This window comes from Staurois parvus, unplaced genomic scaffold (assembly GCF_062004578.1).
Source record: "Staurois parvus isolate SC_StPar_1 unplaced genomic scaffold, SC_StPar_1.0 ptg000287l, whole genome shotgun sequence".
In the NCBI taxonomy this organism is placed as follows: domain Eukaryota; kingdom Metazoa; phylum Chordata; class Amphibia; order Anura; family Ranidae; genus Staurois; species Staurois parvus.
In genome coordinates, this window is record NW_028318083.1 from 24,414,272 (window position 1) to 24,426,699 (window position 12,428).

The 12,428-nt window shown below is 38.6% G+C and overlaps 1 protein-coding gene across 2 annotated transcripts in view; it reads left to right on the forward strand.

Moving 5' to 3' along the window:
- The window catches only part of ADTRP (androgen dependent TFPI regulating protein), a 54,491-nt gene that overhangs the window by 41,004 nt on the left and 1,059 nt on the right, over positions 1-12,428 (forward strand). For both annotated transcript variants that reach the window (XM_089682162.1, XM_089682163.1), the window contains exon 5: positions 11,900-12,051. In XM_089682162.1, the coding sequence (XP_089538288.1) occupies positions 11,900-12,051 (152 nt within the window). The remainder of the gene's footprint in view (positions 1-11,899; positions 12,052-12,428) is intronic.

The window sequence follows — 12,428 nt, forward strand, 5'->3', positions numbered from 1 at the left end:
AATTCAAACATAATAATTTCTAAAAGATTGTACTGTGTACTGTATTTCATTAACATTATATTTCACTTACTGCCACTGACAGAATGCTTGAGTGTAAAACTGGCATTTAATCGCATTTTTCATCGTCAAGGAACGTGATTATTTCTTTTGTGGTCCAGAAAGATTACATATTTTCTGATCAGGAACTGACAAAAAAAGCATAACAGCCCCAAATTGGCCAGCAGCCTTGGGACTGTTTTTATGTGGAAACAGCCGATTGGTGGGGTTTCCATGATGGGGTCCCCCCACATCAGACCACAACATCTATAGTTTCTTGTAAGAATACTGAAAACCCCTTAAAGTCTATGTAAACCCCAAACTTTTTTCCTTAGTTTTGGATAACGTAAGGAAGGGTTATAACTCCTTGCAGGTTTTATCAATACACTCCTATGTTCTGCTGGAGAAACTGCCTCTCACTTCCCATCCTAGAGACACAGCAGGAAATGAGAGTAAATCACTCCAAAACCATTGAAATTCCTAGCTTAGAGTTCTTTCTTGGATGTGTACTTATGAGCCATAAATTTAAGCCAAAATGTATTCTGCTACATGTCTTAAAAAAAAAAATCCCAAGAAGTGCATATTAATTGATTTGTGTAAATGTTACAGCGTCTACAAACTATGGTATATTTATTTGAAAATTGATCAGTCCTGTGTACTGACAGTCTATCTCATTTCTTGAGGCCCTTGAAATGCCAGGACAGTACAAATATTCCCCAAATGACCCCTTTTTAAACAGTAGACAGTGTGAGGTATTTAGTAAGAGAAATGGTAAGTTTTTTGAAGGTGTAAATTCTTTTTGTCACAATTGTCTGGAAAATGAATAAAATAAATAAAAAATCTTTTTTTTTTCACATTTATTTTTTTACATACTGTCACCAATGCAGTACACTGTCATCATATGGCTGATCAGGGATACTGACTGATGACAGTATTTTACTTTTAAATATTTTTTATTCAATTTTTTTTTTACATCCTGTCACCAGAATAGCTCAATGTCATCATAGTGACACTGTACTACTCTGGGGGGGGGGGGGGGAGTTGATCAGGATTATTTTTTTACACTGCTATTGTTTACACAGTGATGATTAATGTATAAGCAATAGCTTTAGCTGTCGAGAATGGGGTTCCCATTCATAAACAACATATGATTGTGATCTGTGATTGGCTATAAATAATCACATGGTACAGATAATCAGGTACCATGTGATTGCTGTGGGCCTATCACAGATCATAACAGTATGCAAGCTGTTAATTACTTAAAATCCATTTATGACAGGTTGTTTACATTGTTATCATGTGATTGCTATGATCACTAATCAATAAAATGATATTCGGTTTGGTCACCGGTAACAATCATCCATGGTCACAGAGGTGTGCGCTCTTAAATCGGATCAGGCACAATCATGTGCCACACAGTGGGGCAAAAAAGTATTTAGTCAGCCACCAATTGTGCAAGTTCTCCCACTTAAAAAGATGAGAGAGGCCTGTAATTGGCATCATAGGTAGACCTCAACTATGAGAGACAAAATGAGAAAATAAATCCAGACAATCACATTGGCTAATTTGGAAAGAATTTATTTGCAAATTATGGTGGAAAATAAGTATTTGGTCAATATCAAAAGTTCATCTCAATACTTTGTTATATATCCTTTGTTGGCAATGACAAAGGTCAAACGTTTCCTGCAAGTCTTCACAAGGTTGGCACACACTGTGTTGCTGGTATGTTGGCTCATTCCTCCATGCAGATCTCCTCTAGAGCAGTGATGTTTTGGAGCTGTCGCTGGGCAACACAGACTTTCAACTCCCTCCAAAGGTTTTCTATGGGGTTGAGATCTGGAGACTGGCTAGGCCACTCCAGGACCTTGAAATGCTTCTTACGAAGCCACTACTTTGTTGCCCGGGCGGTATGTTTGGGATCATTGTCATGTTGGAAGACCCAGCCACGTTTCATCTTCAATGCCTTTGCTGATGGAAGGAGGTTTGCACTCAAAATCTCACGATACATGGCCCCATTCATTCTGTCCTGTACATGGATCAGTCGTCCTGGTCCCTTTGAGGAGAAACAGCCCCAAAGCATGATGTTGCCACCCCCATGCTTCACAGTAGGTATGGTGTTCTTTGGATGCAACTCAGCATTCTCTCTCCTCCAAACACGACGAGTTGTGTTTCTACCAAACAGTTTTATTTTGGTTTCATCTGACCATATGACATTCTCCCAATCCTCTTCTGGATCATCCAAATGCTCTCTAGCAAACTTCAGACGGGCCCGGACATGTACTGGCTTAAGCAGGGGGACACGTCTGGCACTGCAGGATCTGAGTCCCTGGCGGCGTAGTGTGTTACTGATGGTAGCCTTTGTTACGTTGGTCCCAGCTTTCTGCAGGTCATTCACTAGGTCCCCCCATGTGGTCCTGGGATTTTTTCTCACCGTTCTTGTGATCATTTTGACCCCACGGGGTGAGATCTTGCGTGGAGCCCCAGATCGAGGGAGATTATCAGTGGTCTTGTATGTCTTCCATTTTCTAATTATTGCTCCCACAGTTGATTTGTTCACACCAAGCTGCTTGCCTATTGCATATTCAGTCTTCCCAGCCTGGTGCAGGTCTACAATTTTGGTTCTGGTGTCCTTCGACAGCTCTTTGATCTTCACCATAGTGGAGTTTGGAGTGTGACTGTTTGAGGTTGTGGACAGGTGTCTTTTATACTGATAACAAGTTCAAACAAGTGCCATTGATACAGGTAATGAGTGCAGGACAGAGGAGCCTCTTAAAGAAGAAGGTACAGGTCTGTGAGAGCCAGAAATCTTGCTTGTTTGTAGGTGACCAAATACTTATTTTCCACCATAATTTGCAAATAAATTCTTTCCAAATCAGCCAATGTGATTGTCTGGATTTTTTTTCTCATTTTGTCTTTCATAGTTGCGGTCTACCTATGATGCCAATTACAGGCCTCTCTCATCTTTTTAAGTGGGAGAACTTGCACAATTGGTGGCTGACTAAATACTTTTTTGCCCCACTGTATGTATATATATATATATATATATAGTTGTGCTCATAAGTTTACATACCCTGGCAGAATTTATAATTTCTTGGCCATTTTGCGGAGAATATGAATGATAACACAAAAGCTTTTCTTTCACTAATGATTAGTGTGTAGCTGAAGCCTTTTTTTTATCAATCAACTGTGCTAACTCTTTTTAAATCATAATGACAATACCTTGGTGATTTTGGCCTGATAACATGCACACAAGTTGACACAAACGGGTTTGAATGGCTATTAAAGGTAACCATCCTCACCTCTGATCTGTTTGCTTGTAATTAGTGTGTGTATATAAAAGGTCAATGCGTTTCTGGACTCCTGACAGACCATTGCATCTTTTATTTAGTGCTGCACTGATTCTGAGTCATGGGGAAAGCAAAAGAATTGTTAAAGGATCTGCGGGAAAAGGTAGTTGAACTGTATAAAACAGGAAAGGGATATAAAAAGATATCCAAGGAATTGAGAATGCCAATCAGCAGTGTTCAAACTCTAATTAAGAAGTGGAAAATGAGGGGTTCTGTTGAAACCAAACCAAGGTCAGGTTGACCAACTAACATTTCAGCCACAACTGCCAGGAAAATAGTTCGGGATGCAAAGAATAACCCACAAATAACTTCAGGTGACATACAGGACTCTCTGAAAACATGTAGTGTGATTGTTTCAAGATGCACAATAAGGAGGCACTTGAAGAAAGATGGGCTGCATGGTCGAGTCACCAGAAGAAAGCCATTACTACTCCAATTCCACAAAGTATCCCACTTACAATACACCAAACAGCACAGAGACAAGCCTCAAACCTGGCACAAAGTCATTTGGAGTGATGAGACCAAAATTGAACTTTTTGGCCACAACCATAAACGCTACATTAGGAGAGGAGTCAACTAGGCCTATGATTAAAGGTACACCATTTCTACTGTGAAACACGGAGGTGGATAGCTGATGTTTTCAGGATGTGTGAGCTACAAAGGCACAGGAAATTTGGTCATAATTGATGGCAAGATGAATGCAGTATGTTATTAAAAAATATTGGAGGAAAATTTGCATTCATCACCCCGGAAGCTGCGCATTGCACGTACTTGGACATTCCAACATGACAATGATCCAAAACACAAGGCCAAGTCGACCTGTTATTGGCTACAGCAGAATAAAGTGAAGGTTCTGGAGTGGCCATCTCAGTCTCCTGACCTCAATATCATTGAGCCATTCTGGGGAGATCTCAAACGTGCAGTTCATGCAAGACAGCCCAAGAATTTACAGGAACTGGAGGCTTTTTTGCCAAGAAGAATGGGCAGCTTTGCCACCTGAGATGATAAAGAGCCTCATCCACAAATACCACAAAAGATGTCAAGCTGTCATTGATGTTAAAGGGAGCAGTACACTGTATTAAGAACTGGGGTATGTAAACTTTTGATCAGGGTCATTTGGGTAGTTTCTGTTGTCATTATGATTTAAAAAGAGTAAACACAGGTGATATTGATAATCAGTCAAACACTAACCATGAGTGAAAAAAAAGCTTTTGTGTAATCATTCATATTCTCTGAAAAATGGCCAAGAAATCATAAATTCTGCCAGGGTGTGTAAACTTATGAGCACAACTGTATAAATATATATATATATATATATATATATATATATATACAGTATGTATATATATATATATATATGTGTGTGTGTGTGTGTGTGTGTGACTGAGCCTTCTTGTGCCGCTCAACTTCAATAAATGTACTGCAGCGGGGCAGAAAGTGGTAGAAGATTTATTACCACAATTGCAGTAAAAGTTGAGAAAACACAAATATATGTTTGTTATGGTTCCCCATTCACACAGCACACCTGTTTTAAAACTATTCTTACCGTTTAAATGTTTTTCAGGAGAAGGCCTCATGACTAACTACAAATATTTCTGAACAATGTCAGTCAGTCTGTACAAAGGCTTAGGACAGGTTGAGGCTCCTCTCATTAACGTACAATGTACAATGCAAGAAGCCCAACTTCTAAATCTTTAACCCTTTTGTTTGGACATACAGAGGTCAAATCAGTTTACAAGTGATAATTGAGATCTGGCAGCACAGTACAGAAAGGGTTATTTATAGTAATTTGCTCCCCAGCCCCCTCAAAAGCAAAGAGAACTAAGTAGGATTTTCCACACTGGAGTTATCAGAAAAGAGAATTTAAAAGAGAAAGCAGTAATTTAAATTTACATTATTAAAAGGTTTGTGTGTTTTCTATGCCACCTTTGAAGCTGCATGAACAGAATCCTGTCTACACTGCAATTTTTTTTCTAATTTTGGCATTGGTACAGGCTCCCCATGGCAGTGCCCAGCTTCCTGTGCCTTTTTGGACATCAGGCTACTAATTATTAATAATAGCTAATAAAATGGACAACATCCATTAACAGGAATCACCCCCTATAAACTTAAATTGCATTCACTGCAAAGTTTTGCTTTTGTCAATCCTATACAGGATTCCATAAACCCCCCATGAATCAAACTTGGGCATATTTGCACATCCCTCCTGAGCATATATTACATTGAAAAAGCATCTTAGGAAACTTTCATATGCACATGCTTCAAAGAAATGTTTCACGATTGACTTGCAGAGTTCAAATGTGGTGAGCTTAAAGTGTTACTAAACCCACAACAGTAAAAACAGTCTGTATATGCAGTAAAGCATGCTTGTTATACTCACTGTGGAACCTAAGAGGTTAAACCTCTCCATTGTGTAAAAAGGCTGTTTGATCCTGTCTTCTCTGATCCTCCCCTTCTTCTACTGTCCCCAATCCATCTGCCATAATTAGAGCAGCAGTGGCACGTCTGCACATGCTCTGTTTGGTGTCTATTGCTAGAGAGGTTTTTTTTTTCAGAGGAGAGTGAAAGCTTCTACAAGATTAACCAGTGTTCAGCTGGACTCTGATAGAAGTCTCAAGACTGCTATATACTGCTGATGAGAAAGGGCATTAAGCAGTTTATATTTACTAATGTAGCACCCTCAAGTGTGCATAGTTAGGTAAATTTAGTTTTGACTCATAAGTAGCTAAAGTGAGCATGTCTGTGGGAGTCAAGCTCAGCTCAGGCTGGAGGGCTCTGCAGGTCTGGCCTCTGCCACCTTCCCGTTTCTGGAATTTCCAGAAACTTCTAGAAGCTAGTGGGTGGGGGTACAGAGGCAGGGATCTGAATATTCATAGGAGTTTGACCAATCCCCAGACAAGAGGCCTGGCAAGGTGGTAAGATGTGCCTATAAATATTGAAGAGCCTGGCCAGCAGGGGTTCATCATTGCTGGTTGGAGGATGGAGTGCTGAGTTGAGGTTCATGAGGCCTGGTTGGAATCCTGCCTCCAGGCAGGAGCTGAAGAAGGAAGGAATGTAGCAGTTTGAACTGCTATCACTCTTCAGTCTCATCCAGGAAACACCCTGTATTGCAGGGGTGGACTTATACAGCTGGAGGCCTAAACAGCAGTCTTTACCAAGCAGCAGGATTTAAAGGGACAGTGTGAGTACCTCTACTTTCACCACCAAACAGCACAGAGACAAATTAAAGGAACACTTTTTAATCAGAGTATAGCATCAGACGTGAAAGGGTCTGGAGAAGCCATGGAGAACATTATGCTGCCTGTAATATCGTTCAGCATGACCGTTTTGGTGGTGGGTCAGTGATGGTCTGGGGAGGCATATCCATGGAGGGACACACAGACCTCTACAGGCTAGACAATGGCACCCTGACTGCCATTAGGTATTGGGATGAAATTCTTGGACCCATTGTCAGACCCTACACTGGTGCAGTGGGTCCTGGGTTCCTCCTAGTGCACAACAATGCCTGACCTCATGTGGAGAGAGTATGCAGGCAGTTCCTGGAGGATGAAGGAATTGATACCGTTGAATGGCCCCCACATTCGCTTGACCTAAATCCAATAGAACACCTCTGGGATATCATGTTTCGGTCCATCCGACACCGCCAGGTTGCACCTCAGACTGTCTAGGAGCTCAGTGATGCCCTGGTCCAGATCTGGGTGGAAATACCCCAGGACACCATCTGTCGTCTCATTAGGTCAGGCATGCATACAAGTACATGGGGGCCATACAAACTACTGAGTACCATTTTGAGTTGAATGAAATTTCTGTAAAATGGACTAGCCTGATGCATCATTTTTTCACTTTGATTTTCGGGGTGTCTGAATTCAGTCCTCTGTAGGTTGATCATTTCTATCAAACGATGGGGCATCCTTACATTCTTAACACATTACCCAGTCCATATCAGTATAGATATCCAGCATATTTTATCCATTGAGATCTGATGTGTTTTCAAAGTGTTCCTTTAATTTTTTTTGGCAGTGTAGAAATTTTCTTTTTCCCCTTTTCCCCTGTTTTATAAGTGATCACACTCCCTCAAAGCTCTTTGTGCAGCTAGGAACAGGGAGCTGGGGGAGTGAAACAGCATATCACTGAACTTCCCAGTAAATGGCTGTGCAAGGGAGGTGGAGGTGGAGGTGTAAACAGAAGTCTGATCATTGGAGGAGAGCAGGCTGAGTTCCCAGCACAGCTAGAGAACTGAGCACGGTGTGCTGTCCTGTCTAATGTGGTCAGTTTTTAATAAGAAAGCAGAGGGACTGGGAGGAACACAAGAGATTTCACACAATGGAAGCAATACAAAAATAACAGGATACTTTTTCATACAAGTACAAGGTACAGCAGGCACATATCAGGAATATGAAATGTTGGGTTTGCATACTCTTCAGTTAAACATTCTCTATGAAGTTTTTTTTTTCTGCAGTGTTTCTTTTGGTATTTTTGTTTGTATACCCAAAATGTTAGAATTCAAGTACTATAAAAAGAAAAACTATTACTTTATGTCTTTGAGGCATTGAATTAATCTAGTACAAGGAGCAATATAAAAAATTAATAAAAAAACACATTTATTACACACTTACTAACCTGTTGACTGACACTATAAACACTTATTCTGTTTTGGGTGTAAAAGGCAAACCTTATGCCCTCTCTCCAGCAGTGAGAAGTATCATCCAAATAAAGCCTAAACTCCATATTTCCTTTTACTTTAAGTAGTTTGTTTGGGCCAAGCTGGTTCAAACAAACCATTTCCTTTACTAGTTGCTGCAGCTGCTGTCAGTGCTGTGTTAACTATATGTAGCATCATCTACAACCAGTATGTGGCGCTGTGTTCTGACAGTACGCGGACTTCCCTTTTGCTGTTGGAACAACATAGAACCAGGTTGAGTGCTTCTCAGCCAAAGAATTGTATTTGTATCAATGCATACAAGGCTTCCTCTGAATGGTTGAGGTGGAGAATGTAATGTCATCTGCCTTTCTCTCCACCTCAGCCATTCAGAGGAAGTCTTGTATTTATGGATAAAAATACAAGCCTTTTTGTGAATGGCTATGAATCACTCCTAATTTAGTTTTGTGTCAGCGGAAAGGAAGTCCCCAATGGCAATGCCAGAAAACAGCGATGCAAATGGAAGGTAGCTGATGCTACATATAGCTTATACAGAGCTCGCAGCAATGAGTAGCAGGCTGGCCCAAACAAACTATTTAAAGTGAAAGGAAAGATGGAATTAGACTATAAGACCAAAGTAAACTTCGACAGAGGACAAAGTGAAGATTAAATGTGTAATTTATTTTTATTTTGAGAAATATTCTGTGCTTTTACCTATATTATACCTAGATGAAGGCTATTACTATTATTTTGCAAGATTGCATTTTATTGTTACATTACCTTTAGCATGATATTTATATTTAGCAAAACATCAAGACAAAGCAGCATTGAGTGTATTAAAGAATCCACATGGGAGCTCTCTGCAGGTTTCCCCTGAATTATGGATGACTAAGAGAAGTCAATAAACTAAAGATTACAGACAAGTCAGCCGCTCTGTTTACTTGTGTGTCTCTTATGATTATACATGTAAATGAAAATTACTGGAACACAGCTTTTACGTTGCACATATTAAACTCTGGGTATAATTTAATGATATTAACTAAATTACATGTAGAGAATGTGATACAAGCAGCTACTTGTTAGTATTTAGAAATGTATATACAGATTATGGTGGCAAAAACAGAAAGATAAAATTTATATCATTGTACTTACAATAATAATATAGCTAAAACCGTGCAAATAAGATGCACATATTTATATAACTGAAACCAAAACCTTTTCTGTTCCAAATTAATTTTAACCAATTCAACACCAGATACGTTCATCCCCTTCCTGCCCAGGCCAATTTTCACATTTACACACTTTGAATTCCAATTACTTAGTTATGCAACACTGTACCCAAATGAAATTTTTATTATTTTTTGAGGCACATAGAGCTTTTTTTTGGTGATATTTAATCAACACTGTTTTTTTTTTCTTTGCTAAGCAAACAAAACAAGATCGAAATTTTTGGAAAAAAAGCCCTCTTTGCTTTTGTTATACAATTTTGCAAATAAGTGATTTTTCACTGATGTGCACTGATGGGGCTGCACTGATGGGCACTGACAGGCTGAACTGATGGGCTGCACCACTGAGGTTTTTATTTTTTTGCTATATAAATGAAAAAATACTGAACATTTTGAAAAAAAAAAACCCACATTTTCTTCATCTCTGTTATAAACTTGTGCAAATAATCTTTCTTCATAAATTTAGGACAAAATGTATTCTACATTTTTTTGTTAACAATAAACCAAAATCAGTCTTTATATATATATATATATATATATATATATATTTCTTTTTTGAAAATTGATCATTCCTGATCTACTGATGGCCTATCTCATTTCGTGAGTCCCTAAAATGACAGGACAGTAAAATTACCCCCAAATGACCCCTTTTCAGAAAGCAGACTTTGAGGTATTTAGCAAGAGGGGTGGCAACTTTTTTGAAGTTGTCATTTTTTTCACAATTGTTTGTGGGAAAAAAAAACTAATTTTATTTAATTTCTTCATTTTCTAATTTTTTTTACATACTGTCACAAAAGCAGTACAGTGTTATCATATAACTGGTGTGGCAGTGATCAAACTTACTGACTGGTGGCACTATGTAAAAATAAATAAATAATTATTTTTTTCAATTTATTAAAACTTTTTTTTTTTGTTACAATTTTTTTCAGTTTTTAAATTTTTTTTAACCACTTCCCAACCGGCCGTTGCATATAAACGGCCGGACGGTGGCAGTGCAGAGTCGGGTGGCCGTTTATAAATGGCCTCCCCGCCCCCTGCTTGTGCGCACTCCCTCGGAGCGTGCAGCACTGCAACTCGGTGCCTGCTGTGTCCTCCGGACACAGTGAAACACCGATCGTCGGACGGGACCTCTGTACGATGTCCCAATCATGTGATCACTGATTGGCCAATCAGTGATCACATGCAAAGTAGTAAGCAAGATGTCACTCGTGACATCATTGCTTACTACGTGTGAAATCTGTGAATGATCACAACAACCTGGTTCCATGTGACAGGCTGTGACCAATCACAGCTCACTCAGTACTTCTCAATGAGTGCAAGAATGCACACAGAGAGAAAGAGAAATGATTGCTTTTACATCCTATATGGGTGTAAAAGCAATCAGTGTAATAAAAAAAAAAAAAAATCTTCATCACCCCCCACAAATGGTGACACTGTACTGCTAGGGTGACAGTATGTAAAAAAAATAATAATATAAACAAAAAAAAAATAAAAATGAAAAAAAAATGTTTAAAAATTATAATTTTTGGTTATAAACTAATTTGGATTTTTTTTTTACTAAAAAGATAATGGAATACATTTTGGCAAAGATTTATGATGAAATATTATTTATTTGCAAAAGTTTATTAAAAAAAACACTTTTTTAAAAAAATTTTTGACGTTTTCATTTACAAAGCAAAAAAAATAAAACCCCCAGCGGTGAATAAATACCACCAAAATAAAGCTTTATCTGTCTCAAAAAAATGATAAAAAATTAATATGGGTACAGTGTTGCATGACCGCGCAATTGTCATTCACAGTGTGATAGCGCTGAAAGCTGAAAATTGCCCTGGTCAGGAAGGGGGTAAAAGTGTCCGGTCTGGAAGTGGTTAATACTGTGACCAGAGCAGTGCAGTATTACCATAGTTATACTGTACTTCTGTGGCGAAGTGATCAGGATTTTTTTTTCCACTATGATTGCTTATAACAGTGATGATCACTGTTATAAGCAATTATTTTAATCAAAAGCATCCATCCATAGCCAATATGTACTACTGTGAGAGCTGTGATTGGTCACAGCTTTTACATGGTACAGATGTGCTGTGATTGGACCTGTCTGTACCATGTGATCACTGGCCAATTACAAAAATCATGATAGTACATCACGATAGTACATTATACCATTCTTTGTGTACAAATGTCATGTGATTGTTGTGATTAGTCACAGTGATCACCTGGTACTGGCCTGGTACAATGATCTGTCATCTGCTGCATCTCGTGGTCATAATGGGTGATAGATCATGCAGCATTTTGGCTGGGAGAACATCATATGATGTCCTCAGAAAGTTCCTGCTCAGCTGTCATTTGTCAATAGGCCGGGTGGGAAGCGGTTAAAGCCAATCTGTCTTTTCCTTAGTAAATTTATATTGATGTTTCTGATGCCTACTTATGTTTTGAAATGTACATTCTTTTCTACATGACAGTTTTTAAGATTGTGTTTTTGCTGTAGCCATTAAAAGGCGTCACATTCTCTCAGCTTTGTTCATTTAGTTTTCAGGATTGTTGGACACAAATCACGGTTGCCAGTTTTAGTTTTCCTTCTGTCGTCTTACTTTTATTAAATACACTGTTGGTTTAAACATTATTTCTTTTGTTATTTTTCTCATTTGTAGGGTTCTTTGGATTTACATCGCTGATGGCAACTGGGTTTACCCTTTTCTGGGATTATTAAATCCATTTGGTTTTATATTATTTTTATTGAGCAGTAATATACTGGCAGCATTGGTGTACATTGCTGGAGATACTCTGAATTATCTAATTTGGGGTAAGTTCAAGAATAAAAGAGAATTACCCTCACTTCCTGTCCTGTTGACTGAAATGGAAATGCTTTTTTTCTATAATAGGGTAATGTTAGAGTCCCTGTCAATTTTATTTTCAATTCACTTCCAAGAGTTATTAATATTATTATTATACAGGATTTATATAGCGCCAACAGTTTTCTCAGCGCTTTACAATAGAAAGGGAGACAATACAATTAGAATACAGTTCAATACAGAAGGAATAGGAGGGCCTTGCTCATGGAGCTTACAATCTAAAGAGTAATCCTTCTCCACTGTAACCAAAATAGATTGTAGGCAATATATTCACTGAGATATACACATTTCAAATAGTTCAGGAAACGAACCTTTCCCCATTTTTGCC